General features: G+C 42.4%; 1 protein-coding gene across 1 annotated transcript in view; it reads left to right on the forward strand.

Moving 5' to 3' along the window:
- Positions 1–9,102: 9,102 nt before the first annotated feature.
- LOC133126937 (heparan-sulfate 6-O-sulfotransferase 1-A-like) overlaps positions 9,103–25,914 on the forward strand; it is a 116,315-nt gene continuing 99,503 nt past the window's right edge. Inside the window, exon 1 of the mRNA XM_061239455.1 lies at positions 9,103–9,940. Within this exon, the coding sequence (XP_061095439.1) occupies positions 9,423–9,940 (518 nt within the window). The 5' untranslated portion in view covers positions 9,103–9,422. The remainder of the gene's footprint in view (positions 9,941–25,914) is intronic.

Raw genomic sequence — 25,914 nt, forward strand, 5'->3', positions numbered from 1 at the left:
GGTGATCTACAATAACAATTTTCATCAGGTTTGCATGGAACATTACGTGGCTGGAAGTAACAGAGCAAACTGCAACATACTTTGAAGCCAGACAGGAACCTGCACACAAGCAGGGAAGAACAAGAACCCCAACAGGTAAGACATTTCCTTGTACCTAGTTGTTGCAGCCTATTTATAGGCCCCCAGAAATTAATTAATACATGCATCAGCAAACCAGATACCAGAATGCACCTAGCCTATAAGCTAGTTAGGGTGTTTAGTAATCTGTAACTTGTAACCCGTTACACATAGAACCAGTACATTACATTACATTATTGGCATTTGGCAGACGCTCTTATCCAGAGCAATGTACAGTTGATTAGACTAAGCAGGAGAAAATCCTCCCCTGGAGCAATGCAGGGTTAAGGGCCTTGACCAAGGGCCCAATGGCTGTGCAGATCTTATTGTGGCTACACTGGGATTCCAACCACCAACCTTGCCTGTCCCTGTCATTTACCTTAACCACTACGTTACAGGCAGCGCCTACCAGTTATGAACACTGACATATGTTGTGTACAGGTCGGACGCTGTTAAGAAATCCCATCTTCAAATGAAGATCAACAAGCTGAACGCCTGCTCTTTCAATCAATGTTTTCCTACTGAATTGGGCCTCATGATTCACTGTCAAACCTTTGATTGATTATTCCTGACCTCACTCACGAAAATAAAGGCACAGCCAAAGGTCACTGTTGTGTAGGGTCACATGGAGAGCATATTGAGATTTTACCTCTGAGACACATTTTTTCCTGGTAGAAATCTGGAATTGTAAGAATTATCGAAGATTTGCTGAAATGTCAGAGGTTGAGATCATCGGGCCTTTGAACCCCTGAAGGTGGTGTACCTTATTTCTGTCATAACAGCTGTAGTATGATGTGGAGGGGGTGGCCTGTTCACTATTAAGTTCGTTCCTCAGGGAAACTATCTGAGATGAGATTTTCTCAAAGCCTTCCAAAACCATTCTGTGTTCCGGATGGTGCCTGGTCTGACTCTAATTGAATTTGCAGCACAGCTGTGCATATCACTTACATCATGCTCAAATCCTTCAGAACAAAGCAAAAATAATATTTTCTTACAAACATTGAGCTCCCAGACCGAAATGGAACTTTCCATGCACACAAGCTAGCATCACCTTACTCCATGTGAAGGGCTGGGTTTGAATCCGGAGGTGCCAGACATCTAAGCTTGAGTCCCCCCGCTTCTCAGCGATCACCATGGACACCTACTGTACCCCTCTGGTATGGCCAACTGAGATTTAGTGTCAGAAAAGGCCAAATAATCCAAGTGGCTGCTTTCCAGTCTGTTGTTGTGACTAGTAGCTAAATGTACGGGCACACACTAAAATCCACACACAATACCAAACTTTAACAAAACAAGCACAAACACTTGAAATTATGAACACATTTACATAACTTTGCATTTATCTAGCAGATACGAAAAGCTAGCGCATGAAACGTATCCAGAGAAACAACATATTTATACATGTGTATGTATATGCACCATCACAAAAAGCACAAAATAAGTAATTCACCTCGACATACCTCCAGTCACTTGAATGAAGTGCTTCGCATTAACATAGAACAGAAATTAAAAAATCAATTAAATCTAACTTGTTTGTTGTATTTGACAGGGACTGTGCACATTAATAACGTTTATGTAAATTTGCCAGAGTTAACCAGGGAGGCTGTAGTCCCTGGGCTATAAACATGTCTACCAAGTAAAGATCAGCATGTAAAAAAAGCAATGAAATTGCTAGCAATAATGAAAAATAAAATGAGTCAAATACATAGAAGTGATAATAAACACAGGATGCATGAAACCGTATCCTGCAGAAACTAGCGGAGCCTGGACTGGGCTCATGCCAGGGACAGCCGCCCACAGACAGAACGTGCCTTTACAACTGTGCCACCCACGTCCCTGTTTCCCAAAGCCAAAGACTTCACTCTGCATCACACTAACTCAGAACATGTCGTAACCCATGAAACAGACCCCGAGGGTTTGTGATCATCTATGCCATTATTTGTGTTAAATGTAAATGTAAATAAATAATGAACTTATGAAAACTTATGAGCATTCTTGCTTTTCCCTCAAAAAGTAAACTCTTTTTTTGCCTTGAAGGGCCACAGAGCATCAAACTTTTAACAATGTGATGCACACGATTATTAAACTTGTTGTTTTAGAAGCTGTTGTAAATGTGGTAGCAAAGTAATAGTGTATCAATAATCTATGCAAAACACATTTATAAGCACTGCAAAAGAATAATATAATTGCAACATTAATGATTAATTATGAACAATCACATGCTTCAAAGAGCATATGGCATACAATTACTGGTTTACAAATATTTGTTGTCTTGTCTGTATTATCACTCAATGAGTATGTTATGCCATTCATACTTATCTTATTACAGGCTATGTATGCCATTTTGTTTTTGTATGGCTATTCTTTTTTATTATTAATTATAATCAAAATAAGTACATCTTCATTTGTCCTTGTTGCCCCTCAGTTCTTCTCTGACCGGAGTATTCATTCTTACACTGCATGGAGGAAATATTCTAAACCTTTCAGTACAGTATTGAAACACATTCATGCTGTCCTTCTGTTCTTCCCCTCCACAAATGGCAGAATAATATTCACACAATCTTATATAGAATATACCCATAGTTCTCTTCACTCCGATTCCAAGGTCTTTTTTTAAATCCAAGAATAGCTAATTACAGTTCACCCACACTGCAACACCTCATTATCCACAGTCTAAAAGGCCTTGGCAACTGTTCATCAGTTTTTGACATTAATTCCATATTTCCTCGAGCAGTTCTGTTAATGTGAAAAAAAATATGAAGCCTATTTATTATTTATACACACTTTTGCTTCACTTTGCTACATACACTCAGTAAGCACTTTATTAGGTATTTATTAGACTTAAGTCTTCTGCCTCTATAGCCTATCAACATGGAGGTTTGACGCATTGTGAGATGCACTTTTGTATACGACTGTTGTAATGTGTGGTTATTTGCATTACTGTCACCTTCCTGTCAGCTTTGAGCAGTCTTGCCATTCTCATCTGACCTCTCTCATTAACAAGGCTTTTCTGCCTGTTTTTAAATGTCAAAATCATCTTGGACCACACATTACACAAATGTCACAGAATTAACCAACATAGCCAGCTTTGTGAGAACAATTTGCAATGGTTTGTAATTCTTTGTTTGTCTGTTTATTTGCATCTATGTTTTCTTGTCTAATAGGTAATATATTAGATGTGTTGCCCTCTTGTGCAAATTGTATATAAAACCTAGAAAGCATGACCAATCACCATGCTACTCCTTTAAGGCTTTGTACAAAGCCGATCCCAGAGCAAAACCATAGCACAAGTTATATCACAATATTTGAGTTTTTGATGTCCATGCAAACTTTTGTTTCATTGGGATGTTTTCCTCTTTTCATTCTAAACTGAAGGTTCTGAGTGCTGTGCTTTCCAGGAGAGTGACCTGAAAGGTATACATTAAAGCACAATAATCTTTAATGGTGTAATGGAGGGTGGCTGATCAAAACACACAATGGCCAGAATTTGACTTGATTTGTGAATAACTGACATGCTACAATTTTTCAAAAGGAAATAAAATATTATGTGGATGTAACTATATTCTGACAGAACAGAAATTCAGCCTTCTGCAAAAATTTCAACAGACTGTCTACTCATATTTAAATGAGGCATGAGTGTGTGTCTGCGCGCATGCACACACTTGTGAGTGTGGGAGCAGGGGGAAGGAGCTTTTAAACTAATTTCTCTTGGGGTGAACATGAGTGTCTTTAGCAAGAAGCTGTCTCATAGTTGGATGAGGCGTAGAAGCGAAACAAGCACTGGGGATTTTTTATTTTTACCTGCTGCAGGGAAATTGGAGAGCATTTGCCTCAATCAAGGTGTCCCGGAGGGCTGTTCAATAAGGAGCGAATCACAGATGAGCTTCCAGCGGTCCCCTCTGTCAACCAAAAGCTGTCAAACGTCAGCCTTGGCTGTCTGGCTTCTGCATGGTGAGCACAGACAGAGGTTATGATGGTGCTGCTCTCACAGGGTTTCGCAAACTTTGTGCTAATGTTACAGTTTTGGCGCTGAATTGAAATCATCAACTTATGAGGGGATTGTTCCAACGTTGGCTGATGGAACCGTCTATCTGCTTTTCCTGCAGTAAGCATGCTTGGCTTTCATACAGCCATTCCCTAGGCGACACTGCATCATTTCTCTTTATCATTGAGTGGGCGATCCAATATAAGACATTAAATCCAAATACATACATAGCCATAGAGCCTGCAAAACAAATAACAACTTTACAGTTGCCAGATAGACATACAGTGCACGTCGGTTTGGAAACGTATTTAATTGCGGATTAAACACCCACCGATGTTACTCCACGCACTCGCATGCACGCACGCACACGTATGCATTCACACACAAACACACACGTAGCCCCATGAGTGTTAGAGATCTGTCGAGTAATTAATCATTAAGATGCTAACCTGCCCATCAGTTCAGATGAAGTTATTCATGAACAAGCAGGCACTCTAATAACCAAGCTTTCTGCTTCTCCCGAATGTACCAGATCATGACTACTTAAAATGCAAAAAGAATAGTGATTATTATTTAATGACCTCATTAGTTTCCATAATTAAATTATTAAATGATTTGCAGTAAGCCGCATTATGTTCTGTTGTGATGTTGCTGTCAACATACTTGCACTTTCCTAAAACCAAGAAGAAAACCATTACTTTTCACTCAAGGAAAATTTTTTTTTGTTGAAATATTAATTTAAAAAATTGAAAATAGCAATTCTGTTCACTGAATATTAACCTATTTAAGGTTGTACATGGCATGTGATGTTCCAATTAACACTCATTTCCTCTCAGGATCCTTTAAGTGTTAGTCATTATCACAGAAAAGACATTCCACATCCTCACATGCTGCTGCAATGTGACCAGAGGGGCGGTTGAGCTGCCAGTGCCCGTTAGATCTTTATTTTTACAATTTATCAATGTGCATTTATCATCAAAGCTAATTTACAAAGCTTTAAAACAGACAAATGACGCATATTTTTATCCCTGAAAGCCACACACACACACACACACACACACAGTGGGTCCTATTATTTGCAGGCAAGTTGCAATTGTCAAATTCTGGTGAGGAATTAAAGGGAAGGCTGGTTTAAGAGGTAGAGGTGCTGCAGGAACAGTGGAGGTTTGGCTTCATTATGGCCAATCAGGTCAGCCATTTTCTTCCCCTTCAATGGAGGCCTGTAAATATCATTACCAAATCTTGTACACACATTGAGATCAAGTTTATGCACAAATATAAAGTAATTGGTTGGTCCTTGACTTGGAAATTCAGTGCTAAACTATAAAAACATAAATAGTTTTTGGGATATTCGCACTCTTATAGGACTAATACAATAGGCAGGGGCCAAAGTGGAAAGGGTTAAAATGTTTTTTAATGATATTCTTCAATTAATTTTCTTATAGCATTAAAACATTTGGAATTGTAAAGCAAGAGACAGGCTAATAGACTATTGGACAGAAGCTCACTTGTTCTGGATAGAATTCAGCAATTTTCAGGCCAAGCCCTTTTCTGTTTCTTGGATTTATAGCAGACCTTTTCTACACTTTACTGAGCTTGTATGCTGAATTGGAACCAATTAAATACTCTCAAAAAGGGCAAAGCCCACATTTTGATCCTCTTGATTGGTTCAATTGCATCAGGCAAGATCAATCAAACACAGAAAAGTATTTTCATTCAAAACAATAATATATTTGGCCCAAATCAGTTTTTTAGTGCATATAGTTCAACCATACCAGCAAAGGGTTTGTGTGATTGAATAATAATAAATACATAAAAACCTAAAGTCTTTTTTGATTGTATTGCATTTGCCTTAAGTAACTTGATTACCAACTGACCTGTTGAGTAGCTTTGTGTTTTATATCCGGTACCCGTTGCACAACAGATTTCAAACTCAGTAGGGTATTCCTGGTTGAATAAAAGTTACATTTTAAAAAGTGGTTTTGATGGAATCTGGGGGACAAGTTTTTATGACCAAGCCTGTACTGTATTTTGACACCTCCATCTATATTGTTGAATCATTTATATATTTCTAAATGCAGCCTGCCCACACTCTGAAGACTGGCTGGGAATAATGAGCAAAAACAACTGGACCGAGGCATTCTTTCTTCCTCCCCTGAGTCTGTTTCTGACATTCAAGAAGTGGGCAGTGAGAACAGGTCACTTTAAGGTGCACCCCAACTGAGATTATGGCTGAAAAAATAATAAAGGTAGAATTGTAGTTCAGTGAGATAGCAAAGGCATACGCAGCAGTATCTACATTCTAATTACAGTAATTCCAGGGACCAGCTCTTAATAACCAACTTTCCATCAGTGTAATGCCAGGAGAATTACTAAGGTTACTCTACACTCTCAGAAAAATGGTTATTTGGCTTGTCTCTGTTGAGGAACCGTTTTCAGTTCTTTATGGAACCATCTATCAAAGCCCCCAGACAAAGAACCATTTTGCCTGACAGAGAACCCTTGAATTATGTAGGGTTCTTCTATGGAATCAAAGGGTTCTTTTTGCCATACACATTCCCACACGTCTGGCCTGCCAGGGAACACCAGGCACAGTCTGCTGACACATGAAAAGTGTTAACATGGGCTGCTGTTTTGTAAACAAATGTATGTCTTTTGAGCTGTTATTACAGACGTCAGTTTATTTACATGTTCTTTTTTCGTGCTGTTACAAAACATATTTTATGGGAAGCCAGCACAATTTTCTGCCTGCTGGCACATTTTATGTCCAATGATGCATAATAACCATTGTGTGTGTTAAAAGGGGTCAAACTCACATGTCTCTGATGATGGCTAAAAATGAACATAGTTAGAAGATGAGTGTATACAGCAACGTTTTATCTAATGAAAGCATCATGTGCTTGTAAATTGAGTTGAACCTTTTAAGTTAGAGCTCCTGTCATCATGTCAAAAGTGATACGTTGACCACGGGTTGTCAGTTTCATCGTGTGGGCCTCCCAGAATACTTTTCCAGTTATTGTACTTGTCTGAATTTATTGATCCACATGTGTCAGCTTAGATAAATGAAAGTAGGATGGCTTCCAACTGTTCCAACTGAAAATGTTGGAATATCTTCAATTAAAATGTTATATGATTACTCAAGTTACCTTTACTCTAATAGTGATACATCTTTGGAAAACCTCTTATTTTAAGAATCTAAGACACAATATAATCGTGTTTCTGGACTAATTAATTATAACAACCTCCAAAACTTTTTCTCAAACTCTCTTTAAATTGTCATGCTCATACCAGCATACTCATCCCAACCACTTAGTAAATCTGATTATACTTATAAATTCTAACCATAATAATCAAACCTGGGTGGTGAGTGGATGTAGTTAGAAGTATAGATGAATTATCACATACTAGTCTAGCACATCAACAGACCAATAGGATGAGAAGTACAATATATAGTATCTATCTGTCTCTATCTATGTGTGGATATATAGTAGCATTTTTATAATAATAATAATAATAATAATAATAATAATAACAGAGCAAATCTAAATTTTACACTCCAGTATGAGCATTGAATTGCTACTGAGCATTATTTCACAATACTTGATAACATTTAACTTAACTTAATGTACAATGTTTAGTTAAAAGTAGTAAAGCGATTCAGTCAGCACACACATCTCCTAGTGCTGCCCTCTACTGTTCTAACGGAACACAACAGGTTTCACATTCCATACATTTCACAGCTTCCAAAGGGATTGATTCTTTGTTTCACTCTCTTTCTCGTTTCCCACCCCTGTGAGTAGGTCGTATTATGTGAGTGATTTTTCTGTGGAATCCTAATCTAGGTCTGAACATCACAAGTCATTTATCTGACCTGAATCTAATCGAACATGTGTTTCATAAGTAGAAGAGAAAACTTAAGGCAACCAGCCCACAAACAAAGAAGCAACTAAAGATGTTGAATCAGTACAGGCCGGACAGAGCATCAGCAGGGAAGATGTTCAGCACCTGATGGGTCACAGACATCAGGCAGTCATTGCCTGCACATTTTATGTGATGAAGTTCTCAACATAACTAATGTCATTTATATTACATTAATATATCCCAAACATTATGGACTTTAGCCATATGTGAGTTGTTTGATTACAAATCTAAAATTGTGAAGTACAGAGCCAAATTAAGAAAATAATATGTATTTGTCCCAATCATTATGGAACTTACTGTATATGTTTGTGTCGCTTACTAAAGGTTTTCATTACAAATAAATATAGGTTCAAGATATTTGCGGTTAATAATGTCAGGGCATCATGGCTCAGGCAGAAAGAGCAGTCGTCTGGCAGTCGGAGGGTTGCCGGTTTGATCCCCCGCCCGGGCTGTGTTGAAGTGTCCCTGAGCAAGACACCGAACCCCCAAATGCTCCTGACAAGCTGGTCGGCGCCTTGCATAGCAGCCGTCGGTATGTGAGTGTGTGTATGAATGGGTGAATGAGAAGCATCAATTGTACAGCGCTTTGGATAAAGGCGCTATATAAATGACAACCATTTACCATTTAATACGTTTGCAAAGAACACACGAATTGCACATATTGCATTGCAAATTCATATAATCGTTTTTAAACCTTTAATGTTTGGTATCAAACACTGCTGTGACTCCAAATTAATGAAAATTTAAAAAACACATTTTCAAAATAATTTTGTATGTCCTTAGCAGTAAAACAAACAAAAAAAATTGTGAAAAATATTGCAGTTTTATAATAATTTATGCAGTGAATAGTTAATTTAAAAACAATTTGAAAATTTGCTGAGGGAATTGATGAACGCAACACGAGTGAGAGAAAAACGAACAATAGGTCCCACTCATCAATCCAAATTACACTGCGGGCATTGTAACCCAAGCTACGTTTTAAATGTGTTTTTTTTTCGCTTCGGTGTGTGAGCGATGTGCGTGTGTGTTGGAAAAGTGGGTGTCGCTAAGCATGCTGGGCTCAGAGCTTCAAGATGATGGTAGGGAGAGGGAGCTTGAACAGCACAGCAGATCGCATACATACAGCATTCAGCCGTAAAGGGTGAAACTGAGCTGTGGCAAAGTCTTCATGCAATTTGGTTTTACCTGCCTTGGACCTCAAGTTCTGGATTTGCTAAGTCAGCGTCAGTTTAGTATCTGAGCGGGGAAGATACAATGTATGTAAACCCGAACTTTAAATTAGCGGTCCCCTGACCCTCCTTCCTTTCTTATGTGCGGCTTATGGGGGAGCAACGCAGAGCGTGGCGTTTTGGTACCAAGTAGGCTACTCGTAGCTCGGTTCACCGGGAGATGTTAACGTATGTACGGAACTGGAAGGAACATGGTTGAGAGGACCAGTAAATTTTTGTTGATCGTCGTTGGATCCATCTTTTTCATGTTGATTTTGTACCAGTACGTGGCTCCGGGGGTGATGAACTTCGGGTCTCCGCACGGGTACCTCGTCGAGGACGATACGGATATCTTCCCTACTCCGGACCCACATTATGTGAAAAAGTACTATTTTCCTATAAGGGACTTGGAGCGTTCGGTGGATTTCGAAATTAAAGGAGAAGACGTTATCGTCTTTCTCCACATCCAGAAAACTGGGGGGACCACTTTTGGGAGGCATTTGGTGCAAAATGTGCGGCTAGAGGTTCCTTGTGATTGCAGACCGGGTCAGAAAAAGTGTACCTGCTACCGCCCGAATAGGAAAGAAACCTGGCTGTTTTCACGCTTCTCTACCGGCTGGAGCTGTGGGTTGCACGCAGACTGGACCGAGCTCACCAACTGCGTCCCAGGGGTTCTCAACAAGAAGGACAACAAGTTAAAAAATCTGAGGTAGGCTATGTGCACAAATAATAATCCACTTTAAATTCTTCATATGAAAACATTGCTAGTTTGCCAGCTGGGTGATACTTAAACGACTATCAATTGTTATTTTGTAACCCATTGTTTGCGTCGGTTTTGCTTGTTGGGAAGTTGGCTGGTTCGTGAGCAATAAACTATCAATTATTTACCCCGAATTGATGAACAGACAACACCACTATTCGATGTATTATATGCCTATGCTATAGTCTGCAGTATCCTTTGTATGCGTGTAGACCATCTTAACAGATTTTTACTGATATACAATGACGCTATTTACACACGTTCTCCGCATAGCAGACGAAGTCAACATGCCCTTAACTTCCACGAGAAAGTGAAACGTAGCTACTGCGTTATCAAGCAGTCTTTGTAAACAAAGTCATTCTTACCAGCTGTCTGAGTGGTTACAAATTCCAACATGACCCGAACAAGGTGGACGTGTTCCCTCCTCGTATATGAAACATTTAATGTAAGACAGCCAACTGACTTAACTTAGTTATTTGTTTCGGTTATTCCGTTTTTATTTCAAATAAGGTAAATTAATCATTGTTTGCTGCTTGACACAAATTACTGTATGTATTGTATTATAAGAACATCTATGTTTGACTCGTCTATTTGAAGTAGGCTATAGTGCGAACTATGTTGCTTTCACAAAAATAACATCTGAACAAGCTATAAACTCCTAACCTGAGATTTTACACCTATAGACATTTAACCTGTTAACGCAATGGAGAAAAATACACCAACATTTTATACTCTTCTCATTCTTGGCTATTAGCAACTAACGCAATGAAGGATCGCACTTTTCAAAAGCTTCGCATATTAGTCTTGAAAGGGGTGTTTTTATAAAAAAGCTTTCGTGATCTCACAATTGCTTCCATTGTTCAACCAATAAATCAGCTTCGCTTTTTATTGTTGTTTGGCAAAGGAATGTGAGAACATTTTTATAATTAAAATAAGATTCCCCATTATGGTATGCTGATAAAGCATGCAATGGGCGTAGCCTACGGTATATCTGGTGCTGAATCGCAGTCCTAAACGCCTTACAGCGCTGTCGTCTTCGTCCCTCAGCAGGGCAGTTCAGTATTTCTTGAGATCAAGTTTAGAGACATGTAGCCTTCGTCTGTAGTGTCCCTGCTTTGACTTCAGTGGCGTCAATGCATTAATAATAAAAAATGAGCTACAGTCCTGAATTCGATTATTATTATTCGTTTTTGGGCGTGAGGTGTGTGTTCGAGAGTTGGGGGTTCCACCTTCACCGCTTAGCAGCAGCACCTGGACCCAGGACAAACTCTCAGCAGTTAGAATACTTAGAATACTGCGGTACGCTGTGATCGGGGTTATGAGATGCCTATTGATGTCTAACGGCTTTTATATTAACTTTCTCTTTCTTGACTATTTGTTTGATCTCTGTCATCCTGTGATACTTCAGAGTAACTATTTAATTGCACAAAGTGTCACACCATATCCCGTTCGTCTAGCTGGTTTATTTGCTGAAGTAGGGATTCATTCTCGCAATTACAGAATTTCACCTCCTTTGATTGAACCAAGAAACCTTGAGGTTTACCATTTGCATTACCCTTGACCCCTCCTCCACCTGTGACCCAAAGACAATAGTGGTTCTGATTAGCCCGTGTGCCCAGTTGGCTGCTGACTACTGTTGATTCACCAGATTACATCATATTTTGTGGGCTTTACCTGTGTAACAAGGGACAGCATTCTTATGGGCCGGGTGCCCTGTTGTATGAAAAGGTTGAGTGAGCGGTCACAAAATCCTTTATAGCTGGAGCCTGTGTAAATAGGGGCATATATTGCAGGTCATGTCCTCGTCCAGCGGCGTAGCGGAATCCCCTTTCAGACCGAGCTGCTTAGGGGTCAATAATGCAGTCAAGCAGGTCAATATTCCTCATTACTGAGATCTGACAGGAAACAGACTCGCACACAGTGCGGAGTGAAAGATGGTTCCTCACCTCATTGATCAGGTTATTTGCTGATGTGCATGAATGGTGTCATACAGCCTGCAACCCCCACACCCCCCTTCTCTAAAGCCTACTGCCCCATCCATGCTTCTATTTACAGAGTCTATGAGCCATTCCCTGGTGTCCTGTTACTCTCATATCCAATTAATCCAGATGTCAGGGAAAAACGGTTGTAGATTTCTCCTCTAACAAGCCCCCCTTTGAACTTGTAAGTAACGGACGACCTAGACACGAGTTGCCAGCGCCGTTCTTGTAGACTTCTGTCTTGATTAAACTCAAGTTGGTCCAGACATTACAATACAGCTATCGATATGCGGGGGGGGGGAATCTCTTGATGACAATTTTCAATGCCTTATATCCTTATATCACCCATCTCTTCAAACCCAGGGCTGGGATTGACTTTTGACTGTTGCCAGGTTCGAATAGGCTTAAAGCATTTCCATCAGGAGAGAATATTTAGAAATGACTGTTCTGAAGTGGCCTCGTAGGAATAAAGAAAGTTGCCAGCCCAGCCAACATTTATTGGTTTTGGCAACCTTACTCTGAGGTTTTCGCACGAGCAGTACTTTCTTCGATATTACAGAAATGTTGATGGAACGCTGTGGTTTTGCCATCTCTCGCTGGGATTGTAATTTTTTACATTGGAGCTGTGATAATTGCAAATTGCAATTCAGCAGCACAGAGCCAAACCACTATCAATGGATTTTAGTAGTTTCGACCACTGGCCATTTGGGAAGCTGGGCTTTTACCAGAGGCTGCAGGTTTGAATCGTGGGGAACTGATGTTGTGCTGTTCAGCAGGTAGTTGAATTGCTGTAGTCAAATTTCCCGGTTTGAAAATCGGTGATGTGGTCATGCTAACCAAACCCTGCCCCCAGGGTACAGGGGCAGCTACAGACTTGCATGACTGGGACCTGGATGGTAGTTCAAGCCTCGGTGTAGCCACGATATGATCCGCACAGCTTTTGGGCCCTTGAGCCCCCTTTGCTCCAGGGTGGATTGTCCCCTGCTTAGTATATTCAACTGTAAGTTGCTTTGGGTAAAAGCGTCAACTAAATAACACATCATATTAAAGGCAAAGGATGGGCAAATTAAGACTGAGGGAGGAAAAGAGAAATTATGATTTTCTGAACCGGTCTGATTCACGCCGGTTTCATTTGAATGCAAAAATGCAGCACTGATTTATTTTTTCCTGCCTCAGAAATAAAACCTCATTTTGGTGTGTATGAGAGAAACATTTTACCTCGTATAGGAAAAAAAATGCCATGGAAAAAACAAAAACAAAACAAACCCTTTTATATTCCTGAGATGTTGGGTCTGTTTGGTTTGTCTTTTGGCCAAAAAATAAAAGAGGAAAAAGCACATGCCCCCTGGGGATTCTGGATGTTTTTTGTTAAAGATGAAATAATAGAAACTGACAGGTAGAGGAATATTTTTTCAGTGTGTGCATACAGAGGCCACCCAGCTGGACGCGTATGCATACCAGGACTCTACTATGAAGAGACCAGCAGAGCGTGTTTCTCATCAGTGTCCTGAAGTATTGGTGGTGGAGCGGGTTGGGGGGAGGCGGGGGGATTTACAGCACACTGGCAAGGTCCAGTGCGCCGTGTCATTAATCATGAGTGGAAGGACGTGATTATAGCGGGGTGTCAACAATGTTTTTCTCATTTTTTCTCTTTTCTTTGCGAGAGGAGGAGGTTTGGGGAAGTAGAAAGTCTGGGCTTTTGAATTGAATTATAATTCCAATGTGTACATTGAAAAGTCTTTTTACAGCCAGAAGGAAGCTGACAATCCACAGCGGCGTCAACAAATTGGACTCGAGACAAATTTTGACGGCACAGATTCACCTGTAATATTTCATTTTAATCAGAAACGTTATGAGGCGAAGGCTTCGTGACGCCCACTCGTTTTGCTTGTCTTCCGCGACCCCTAAGGAGCGGGGGAATCTTTTATTGCAAATTTGCACAGATAATTTGGCTCGTGGCAGGAAGAACCGGCTTCACATCGACGCCTCATTTCCGGGCTGCTCTACCCCCCGGGAACTCGCTACTGCGCAGCAGGCAAAGTTATTAATGTCTTAATGAGTCTCATATCCTCATATTTATTTTAAAGTGATATTTCAATTTGAGGCGGGATCTGGCCTTGCCCTTTTATTCCGAAGCCACCGCTGTTTTCGTTTCTTTTTTCGTCTGCTGGGCTTAAGAAGTTGGAAAAAACAGCATTGTGGAAATTAAAACCAACCTCCCCGTAAAGGAAGACTCGAGAACTTGACGGGAATTTCATCGGCCGTGGCGGGAGGGCGACGGGCTGACGTCATCCCTCCTGTCAGGTTTCCGGCCCCACGCGATGTTCGTGACGGTCCGTTTGAGACGCGCTTTACTCCGCTCTGGCACATCCAGCCGGGTTCGGTTGGCAGAGCGCGAGGCCTGCCTTTAATGGGGGAAAAGGTGCTCGTTATGCAAAGTGCAGGGCGAAGGGGGCGGCGGTAATGACTCTTTCTGATGATCCTCCGAGTCTGCAGTTACACGCTGTCATCATTATCCCCGGTATCTCTCCCGGGTTGAACTTAAACGCTCTCTGCCAGAAAGTTTGGGTCTGAGAAGCATTTTCTATTCTGAAGGCATGTAAGTGCACACAAATACGCACACTCTCACACACGCCCGTGCGCACACACAACAACAAGAATATAACAAAATAATGTATTATTTTAACCCCTTATGGGCGGACACAACCTGCACTTTATGTCTCCCATAACAGATGGATGTGACCTGCACGATACATCTCCCTGAACAGACGGATATGACGCCAGAGTTGTCATATGACCATTTTTCAAGACACATAACCGCTTCCATGGGTTTTCTATAAGGCGCCTTATTCCATCATGGGTTAATCTTGTTATTTTCCTATAAATGTAAGTGTATGTAATATGACTCCACCGGCTTTCACACATGCAGCTTGTTGTGTTAACGTTTCTTGCAACGCAAGTGATTTCTCTTGTTCACATGACCAATCACTCTTACTTCAATGGGTTGATAACTTTCACACATGAAAAGCAGCTGTCAGATAGTCTTAAACAGTCGTTCATGGGATGGAAGTCGGGCAAGAGCATAACTAAGATGTATACAGACCTGGCAAGATGCGATTTTCTAAACTTATGTTTGTTTACTAGCCTGAGAGGCTAGCTAGTGTCCTGCTATGTTGTAATGCACATGTAGGCATACAGAAAATGTAGAAACTTCTATTTAACTGTATGACATGGGAGATGCTCATAACATTTAGGCTACTGTGTAGCTAACTTGGTAAGGTATAATTTAGTTGCTTTCTTTACTTTTTTTGTACTTTTCTTTCAGTAGAAACTTTGTGGCTGGCTGGATGTCTTTGTGAATCAAGTCAAGCTTGATTTGTTAATATTATGGCTTTATTCATGAATCACCTCCATCATAGTTTAGGTCTTCAACTTGCAAATTACTGGAGCTGCTGTTCACACGTGTTCACACATGACCCCTAAACAGTAGAATTGCATAAGAGTTTGGGGTAAGGCTACGTGTGTGAGACAGCTTTCTGAGCCAGTCTGTGAAAACACATCATCCAGTGCCGGCATTCATAGTGCCGGTCCCCTTCCAGTGCTCTCTGCACAAGATCCATTTTGAGTCATTCTTCAGACGGAATATTGAATGGTGAAGTGTCGTCCTCCGCCAAAATGTTCAAGGCAGTCTGGCTTTCAGGCCAGCTCTCTGTCAGTCACTGGTTTCTATGCTGGAAGCTGCTTCTTAAGACACCTACATGCCTCTGAAATTGCGACTTGTGTCAACCCGATAGCTGTGGGAACATAGTCGGTTTAGCCTGTGTGACAGCTGCAGTGCATTATGGGAAACATAACTTACTGAAAATATGGCTGTGTGGTTGTATTTGTATTTTATGCACCTCTAATTTAATGTGGAGATTACTGATAATGTAGGATAATGCCTAGTTTCATCTTATTGCTTTCGATTGAACATAAAAAGGCAAAAAATATATTGCAGTACACTGAACACTTTGTTTCATTGGATAAACCTAAAAGTTTGTCACACCTATGTTTTTTAGGTTTTCTCAACTGAAAATGTTTAGGTTCATTTGAACGAACCTAAGGTGTAACACATTGAAGTAAAATTGGTGTGTGGTCTGCAACCGTGCTTCCTAGATGGGAATAACATTAGGCGAGAAGAAGCTTCAGCTGGGACATGTTTAAACACTTAAGCAAAATCAGGGCCCATGGACTATGTTTGCTCTGATGCCTCTCATCTTTCCTCTATAAATGTACCCTTCTGGGGTAAACAAGTTTGCACACTGTGTTTGCAACACACACATAAAACATCAGGTTTCCTTTTCAAAGGCTCATTGATGTTTTCCCCAGGAAGAAAAAGGAAACTGTGGTTAGGTGCATGTCACATGAGTGAAAATTGTAAGGTAAATGAAGTCCTAATTTTTCAGAAAATGGCTGTAGGTGTTGTTTTAAGACCCATATCGAGGGAGTCGGCCAGAAGCAAGTGCTTGGCACTTTGTCAGACGAGCCTCCGCCCCTACCAGATTAGGCACGCGTCCCCCTGTGGCCACGTCTGCTTCCTCTGTGGGCCGGGGACCATCCTTCACTGTATTTACATCTGCCTGCAGAAACGCAAACAAACAAACACTTCAAACGCAGCAATTAACAGCTTCGGTTTTTTTTTTTTCAGAGTCCCACGTCTACATTAAAAAAATAAGAAATAAATAAAAAATAGACCCTCTTTTTTTCCCAGCTCTCTTCCCTGTGGGATTGTGGGAAATGGGGCCCTGGTAATTACAGCCGACAGATTTAGTGCGAGCTTCACCTGCTTCTGAAAAGCGGGTCTGAGCTAGCGTTAGCGGCGAGTGATGCAAACACAGGCGCGCTGCAGCGGCTCGCTCTGAGCACAGCGCTGGCCTTGTGCGCCCCTGCTTATAGCCACCCAGCTGCTAGGCAACCCTTAAAACAAGTCTACTGTTAACCTGAGGGAGGAGTACTGAGCTTCAATCCCATGCACCACTGTGGACGAATCGGCCGCAAAATAAAACGACAAGAAGCCATTAGCCATTAGCTTTTAAGAGGGGCGGCCTGTAGCGTAGTGGTTAAGGTACATGCCTGGGCCCCCAAGGTCGGTGGCTCGATCCCTGGTGTAGCCACAATAAGATCCGCACAGCCGTTGGGCCCTTGAGCAAGGCCCTTAACCCTGCATTGCTCCAGGGGAGGATTGTCTCCTGCTTAGTCTAATCAACTGTACGTCGCTCTGGATACGAGCATGTGCCAAATGCCATTAATGTAAAGTAAAAGAGCGACTCTTAAAGGCAACTCTTAAATATGGGTCCACGCTGATGTTGTTGTTGAGATGCTGATTTTGGTAAAATTATTTTATCGCATCGATAACGATGAGATGGGGATGTATAGGCACTGAATGAGATAATCATCCCACTCAAGATAATTATCCCACTCGTCCTCCTGTAATCCCATTGAAGGGATGCCCAGCTGTTAATAATAAATGTAGGTCATTTTCCAGCTCATAGGTGGGCCAACATGTGCTTACAGTAATATCCGTTGTCGATCGTACAGCAGCCTGAGCAGCCGTTTTGTTGCAGGAGGCAGCCGATGCGTTCATGGTGGACTTTCTTTCTTTCTTTCTTTCTTGAGTGAATCTTGGCACTGTTGAGCATGACCTCAACTTGTGGGAAACCCACTTGGTATTTCCACGACCGCGTGTCCTAGACCCGTTTCTCCATAGCAAACTTCAAATGCAAATTCCACAAGGTTTTCCTCAGGCCATGACGCACGTCACCAAAGGGTTGTTTTCAAACTTGCACTGACCTTCCTGTACTATCAGAAGAAAAAAGGCCCTGAAAACCATCAGTGTGATTTATGGGACTTCCTTTCACACCGAATGTCTGGTCAACTTTATTTTGGGGACCCCTGCTGGGAAGCGTGCCATTAGGTTCGGAAGCCCCAAGGGGCGAGACGCTTTCGGCTCCAGCAAACCCTCCCCAGAGCCATGCGAAGAGCTGAACGAGCGAACGAGTGATGAGTGAATGGAGGAGTGAACGAGTGATGAGTGAATGGAGGAGCGAACGAGTGATGAGTGAATGGAGGAGTGAACGAGTGATGAGTGAATGGAGGAGTGAACGAGTGATGAGTGAATGGGGGAGCGAACGAGTGATGAGTGAATGGGGGAGCGAATCAGCGGCACAGCCTGTGAATCGCAGACGGCCGTACGCTCTACCTCACTGTCCTTCCATCGACTCTTCCCTTCACTTCCCGCTTCCTGCCGGTGGTCTAATCAAACGGCCGGGTCGATTTTTCACACCACCCAGGGCTACGCTGACACAGTACGGCACGCACGTCAAGCGCAACTGCAGCTTGACAGGAAATGCGCGTGCTTTTTGTGGAATGTTTTTTCCACGGCACGTGTAGGGAGGGAGGGAGGGAGGGAGGGCGGGCGGCCGGGAATTGTGGGGTTAAATTTAATCAGCGACTGTCAGGCTCCGTGCATTACTCTTCTATCCGTCGGGCTGATTCGCACCCGCTTTGCGGATCATCGCAGTTTAACCCCGGCCGGTCCACCCCCTTCTCCCAGCTGCTGCGTACGGACAGATAGCGAGGTGCCGTCTGACTGATAGCGAGGTACCGCCTGACTGATGTTTTCCGCAAGCCTTCGGGAAAAGAAACACTTAAAAGGGCAGAGAAGGAAAAGTGAATGAAGACAGACGACGGTCCAATTGCAGTGCGCTATTGAAGACCGGCGCATCAGCCGCCACTGATGAGGAGGTTAGTTTGAGGTCCGGCTGCTCGGGATTTCATTTACTGCCTCTGCGATTATCTGTCCCCTGGCGATCTTCCCCCTCTCTCTCTCCCTCTCTCTCTTTCCCTCTCTCTTTCAACCGAGGTCGTCACATGGCAATCAATGGCAATCAATTTAATTTCTCTGCAGTAGACTACTGAAATTCTACCAATGAGGGATCAGCAGTGTTTTATTTCCCTTTTCTGTTAATTGCAGTGAATCGTTGAACATCAACAACAGCGAGGCCGTATCCACATCAGCCAGTGTCAAGTGAGGTTGAGTGAAATCGTCCTGTTTTTGCACGATAAAATGGGATTAACGGGTCTGGATTGGCATGAACTCACCTGAACTGTGAGAATGTGGATAAACAAGAGCGATGTTTACTGTGGTTTGCCTGCTCGGAGAAAAATAACGAGGGCTCCTGTACTTCGTCAGCCATTCATTAACTGTGAAATGGAAACTTCTAGATTATAACTCCCCAGGCTGCTAGTTTTTTTTTGATTAGTCATTTAATGGCAGACCTGGGTCAAATACGTAATTGTTTTGAATTCAAATACTTTTCTAAGCTTGTCTGCTGTATTGGAACCTATATGAAATACTCTCAGCTTCTGGTCTTCTTAGTTGGCTCACTTGCACCAGGCAAGATCAATGAAGCACAGAAAAGTATTTGAATCCAAAACAATTATGTTGTCTAGTTAATGGCGGGTTGCATTGGGACGTGGGGGGGGTTCGTTTGGCGGCTTCCAGTAGAGCAGCCTGACTTTTGGGAAGGCTCAGGGAAGCTTCTAAACCAGGACAGTGCCGATGTGCTAATCTCATTCAGATCAGCGTGGATTAAAGTCCGCCTGCGTGAAAGCCGGCTTGCGTGGCTGTTTGAATCTCCCAGCTGTCTGGATCCTGAATTGGGTTTTAAAGTCGGTGTCAAACGGCTTGGCTGGGTTTAATTTATTTTGAATTTATTTGTTTACTTATTCTTTTTCATTCATCGTCCTTTTTATGTGCCTATAATAGGCCATGTCTGTGATGAAAAATGGATAAATGGTCTGTTTATCTGACATTTCTGGGTCATCTGTAGTCTGTTTGAGAATTGAAAAGGAATGATTTGTTTAGTTATTTAATTTTAATCTACATGTAGCTACTTATTTAGAAAATTGGCAAACATGTATAATGCATCATCCTGATTGTTATAAACCTGGAGCCATTGAAGCGCATCCTTTCCACAACCTTGAAACAACGGCAGAGAAATGTAAATATAATGTAGCGTTCGCCAAATAAAACTGACAAGGAGAGAGAGAGGATATGCTCAGCAAATATCATCATTGGATGTAATTTTGGTATAGTAAGGGGGGTTCCACTGCAAACTTTTTTTTACCTAATTTAACAGATCAAGGCATATCTGATTAATTCTCTCTGCAATCTCAGTCCAGAGATATCGGCAGCGAAAGTGCTAATTTCGGTAGCCAGTAGAGGTAGCCACACACACACATGATGTTCACCTCTACCCTTCCTCATTTTTGAAGAACTACTGCTCAGGTAACTTGAATTTGGAGATACTGCCGATATAGGCAAAGAGGGCATTTACTAAATGGATTCAGAGTAGCAGCTGATCCAAACTGTAAACACTAATAGCTTGTTAGCTAGCTTGCATAGTAGAATTACTTGCCTTGTCCTTACCTGTCCTGGGATGACGCGAGGAACACGGATAGTAGGCCTACAGACCTACTAGCAGGGTAGACTGGAGACCACAGTCTATCACTGATCACCGAAAAATGTCTGCCACACCCCAACGCTAGACACATTTACCCTACTGAATACATAAATAGAATTTGTACTGTTGTTAAGTTCATTTTACGGCAGAATTCCCGTTTCAATTCAGTGGTAGTAATTTTGGCAATTAGTTTTCTCCCCCCACTGTTTACCATTTTCCCTGTGTGCAGACGCATGTGATATTTGTAATTCCCTGTGGAAAACGCCCTCTGGGATGGTGCCACACGAAATGAAGATTGATTGATGTACTAATTGATCGATTGACTGAAATGCATTTTAAATATGCGCAGTAAAGAAGATCGATCACAGAAAACCCCTGGAGCAGAACCCCCTTGGGGTCAGCCTTAATTGGACTTAATTAGCTTTGCCAATAACTAAAATCCCAAGGGCAGCTGTAATCCCTTACAATATTGTGAGTAACTGGTGGCCAAGCATCACAAAACTGCAGACATTTTAGCACACAACCTTATGAAAACTGTTCCGAGAGTGGAAAATGGAGCGACCCCCACACGTATACACACACACACACACACACACAAACATTTTGACATGTTTCTCTGTCTCTCCGTTCTGCTCCGCAACTCTGGAAGCAGTATCTCTTTTTACAGTGTTTTAATAAACAATGACCCAGCTCCAGAATGGCTCAGTGGAGCATTTTGCATAAATGAATATGATGAATACAATAACAGGTGAAGTGATAGACTGCACCATCAAATTCAGTAAGTAAGTGCTTTCCTAGCAGGCGATGATGCACACAGCCACATGCGTACAGGCACATTCACACGCTTAGGGCTCAGGATACCCTGGACGTGCTATTATGACAAATGTCAGATATGCTCCGTGAGTTTGTGTGTTCGCGGGGCTGAATGAGATATCTGCGCCTTCTTAGTGTTGGAGACATTCTTGGAGCTATGTTTGGTTTGATAGATTAGCTTTAAGTTTGGTTAAAAGCATCCCTCTGATGTCTGAGGACGTTGACAGTCAGCCCCCAAATGGTAGCTAACACATCAACTCCAAATTATCACAAGGGACTCGAAAGATGGCAGCCTTCCGTATAAAATGTGTGTTCCCAGTGCATCCCAGTTCGTAAATATGTTCCTAAAATATTCTTTCAATTGACACATCAATTTTCAGGAGCAAAAGCTCCTAAACCGGGAGCTCTGTCGAGTCCTGTGACAGTTGGCTGACTGGATTCTTCCTTGGAGCTGAGCTTCAGGTAAGGCTTGGGATGGATCTGGCAGCCCACGAGGAGACGAACCAGGCCGTGTGAGTGAGCTCCGAGCTGTGGACCGGATTCTTCCCTTTCTCGCTCTCCCCTATCCCCGCACTGACGGACTACGCCAGATGCTGGCCGCTTCGAGGAAGCGACTCTTCGACGTAGAGGACAAATTGCCACACGATGACTGATTAGGGAACTGGTAGTGGGGGAACGGTCGTATAATTAGTGCTGGGCTGCAGCCATGAGTACGGCCTGAGGGGACGGCTGGGAATGGAACTGCCCGGCTCTGTGCACTGCCTCACCCACATGGTAAAACCCAAAAAATAACTCCACCTCAGAATTCTAGTCTCATATTGAGAAAATGTTGCAACACAGTTTGGCTCATTTCAAGATTTGCCAATGGGGTAAGAAAATATTCTAAGCAAACCGTAACTTAACAAATCAAACTTAAGTTAATATTTTCTACTTTTGAGAAAAACTACAAGATCTTAAGTCTTCTTACAAGATGAAAGTGCTTGTTAAGGCATTTTTTTTGCAGTGGATGAATGCAGGTGCTTCCTCTCCTGGTGTGCCGTGTGGTCAGGTGAAGGCCAGGGCCACTAGCGGACCGCTCTTTGCCCCCTGCCCTGCGAGTTGTGAAGGCCTGGTTGCCTCGGGGAGTCATAGGTTCAAGGTGCCAACGAGCAATGGAGGGAGCTCATTAGCGGCGACGTCGACTCCTCTTCCTGCGGAAAACTGATTAACCAGTCCGACGCTCGGCAGGCAGGGACACCGGAGCCGGCAGCGAAGAGAAGCGAGTCCCAGGCTGTTGTGGAAACGCTGACGTGAACACTCTTGTCTTCCAGGTGCACTGTTTCTCCCCTCCCTTTAATAAATGAAGAGCGAGTCTGCTGCCGGTAGCTCTAACCTTAATATGCCATTCATTCTGTTAGACAACCGACAGTGAAAGCCCATTCATCAACTTTTCTCAGGCTAATGGCGTCCCCCCTGCCAGCGCGTCGAGGAATATTTTGTTTACTGGATAACTTGTGTTTCCGCGCACACTCACAGGCATTTATTTATATACAGGGGGCTCCAGACTTATTGGCACCCTTAAAATGAGGGTAAAAAAAAGGCTGCATGTAATAAACAACACAGATCATAATCTATATATTATGTTCAAACTTAGTACTAAAAGAACTAAATACTTTTATTTTAATACATTTCCTTTTATGTTTCAATAATCTGTATGAAATCTATTTTTTTCTGAAAACCAAAATTATTGGCGCCCCGAACAATTAGTGTAAATATAATCAAAGTGAAATTGTCAATAAAATGTAACTTAAAGACTAAAGGAACTATATATATATAAATGAGGTAACAAGAAATGCAAATGGAGTTTGCCAAACATCATATGGCTGGAAGAGAATTGTTAGATGAGACCAAAATGTTATGTTTTGGCCAATCACACTATTGGCATGTTTGACTAGGAATGCATAGAAGGAGAAGCACCTCATACCTACCGTGAAATATGACGATGGGTCATTGATGTTTTTTTTACATATATTTTGTTATCTGTGGTCCAGGGGCACAATTTAAGATACTAAGTGACGAACCAGCAAATTTTGGCAGAAAATCTGGTCTTTGAAAAACCTATGGTCTGAACTCACGGAAATGTCCATTGCATCTTTGCCGGATTAATTAAAAACCTCCCTTATTGCTTTTCCAAGAATTTCCTAGTATTAGTTTATTTGCACTTTATTTTTTTTATCATATGTAGGCCTAGTATGAAGCAAAAAAACTAGACACAAATCCTGTTGCTGTTCTGTGCCAGGGCAACCCTGCCAGTCTAAACCCTCTATAATGTTGCTTCCTAATAACATGTCACTCTAACTCCTTTTCAGACAGCTGGGAGGTAAAACCAGCAAAAGGCTAAGAGGCTGCTCAGCGTTGAAAATGCTTTCCTCCTGCAGGATTGTGCTAGCAATGAGAGTGAAAACATCATATCTTAGCATATGTAACAGGAGATCTAAAGAGTATGAAAAAGAAAGGGTTCATGGTTGTACCATTAATAATGCGTGTGTGTGGGGGGGGGTGGGGGGTAATGTTCAAACAACCTCAGAGAAACACTTTCCAAGTGCCACCCAATGATAGTTTCTCTCTTGCCTCTGTACAACAGTATTCCAGAGTGCTGTTTCATGGGCCTGACTATGAGCTAATCTGGTTGCTGAGTGAAAAGACTGTGACTCATTCAGTGCATGTGTGTGTGTCTGGAGAGGTCTATGAGAATGAAGTTTGGCTGAAGAATGAATTTCCACTGCTCTCTAGGAACCACAGCTGATGGCGTTCAGATGTTGTTGTGCTAGTCTGTCCTTCTGGCTCAAAATGTCCGATCTTCAGACAGCCAGTTAAACATTGATTTCTCTGAAACTAGGCACACATGTTGTCCATGTTGGTCCTGAGACGCCCCGGCTGATTGTCAAATTCAAGGTTAAACAGTGAAGGTCACAGGAAAAGTGCATCCAATACAAACAGGCTATAATCACTTTGTTGTTCATTGTATTTCAGGTTGTAACTGTACAGTATATGCTAACCAGGGTCACAGTCTGTTATTAACCTTTAAAAGGTAGTCCACACCTAGATAGTGCTGAATGACTCAAGTCCTATGACACAAGTTATAAAATCTTCATCCATAGCTCTGGTAGAATGTTTAGACACAGAAGTACTGTTTAACAAAATCTTTTTTTAAAAGGTTTATTATTCTTTAATTCTTCAATGTCAGTGCATTTACAAAGAAGCGGAAGGAATAAACAGTGTTGTGGTTTGAGCTTGTTTGTTGCTGCAGTTCCTCTCTTGGTCGTTAGAAGTCTGAAATGACCTATTGTACCTAAATCAGTAAATCAACAATTTGAAGTATGAACAATAAGCGTGAATCAAGATTTTCTATGTGGCAGCTATGGTCCCCTAATGTGATATAGAGTTATTGTCCCCTTTTAGTTGAGTAGATGTGTGTGTGTGTGTGTGTGTGTGTGCTTGTCTGTGCTTTTGTGTGTGTGTGCAATCCAATCATGGATGCCATGTAATAACACTTGCTCCAGTATGTGTTTAAACCTAGTAACAATTAATAACAGTTAAGTCTGAGCATATGTGAGAGTATATGTGTCAGTGTGTGCTTATGTGTGCTTGTGTGTGTATGTGTGTGCTTGTGTGTGTGTTTGTGTGTGAGTCTCTCTGGGGAATGTAAGTGCATTTAGGAGCATTGTGTCGGGAGCCTTCTCAGCAGAGCTCACTGCAAAGCCCTGCCGAAGCGCACAACCCCCTGCGGTGTTGTCATGGGAGATCTGGGGTGAAATATGAAAACACGCTACGGCTTTGGCTTTTATCTTTCTGTTCTCGCGCGAGCGCGCGGGGTTCATCTTCCATATGGCCTCTAGAAACACTGGGTAATAGTCCCGACCTCACCACCAATCAGCCCCGCATTGAAACGGCAGACATTATGTCCCAGGGAAAATGGAAAAGCAGAGTGGCTCAAGAGGAGACGCTGCAGAAAATAGGCTTGTGGTCCTGCATGGCTCGGGCTGTGAAAGTACTCCCCAGGAGCTCGCTAGCGCTAGCTACACCCTAGGCTAGCTACTGGCTCCCAGCCAGGACTGCCTCTACCCTGGGCGAGTTGAAGGTTCCCAGCCAGCACTGGCTCTACCCTGGGCTAGCTGCTGGCTCTCTGGGAGTACACCATCAGCTGCGGGTGCAGTGCGCGGGTGGCACAATTAGTGGTTCAATTCTGCGGAGGGGGAAAGAAACTGCAGTGAAAAAGTGGTGAAAACATACGTCTCAGACAGTTTGCAGGAGCTGGAGAAAATGAGGCCAATAAAAGTGCAAGGGAAGAGGTATCTGAAGAGGCAGGCAGCCAGTGCTTTTGTGCTTCTGTTTCATAACCCCTCTCTGCTGGGTACAATGTGTGCTCATTCATTCATGTTTGTGTCTTTGTGGCTTTGGGATAGTGTGCACGTCTACACTATCCTGTGTTGAGGTTTCCACTCTCGCCGATTGTGTTCATCCTGGCCAGTGCAGATGCCTGCAGTCATGCTCTACCATGTGGAGCTTGTATCCATGTTATAATTGTGTCAGTGTTGGGGGGAATACCACCCAGTACCCCTGCCTAAATAACTACCCGCATTCCTGT

This window comes from Conger conger, chromosome 4 (genome assembly GCF_963514075.1).
Source record: "Conger conger chromosome 4, fConCon1.1, whole genome shotgun sequence".
Lineage (NCBI taxonomy): Eukaryota > Metazoa > Chordata > Actinopteri > Anguilliformes > Congridae > Conger > Conger conger.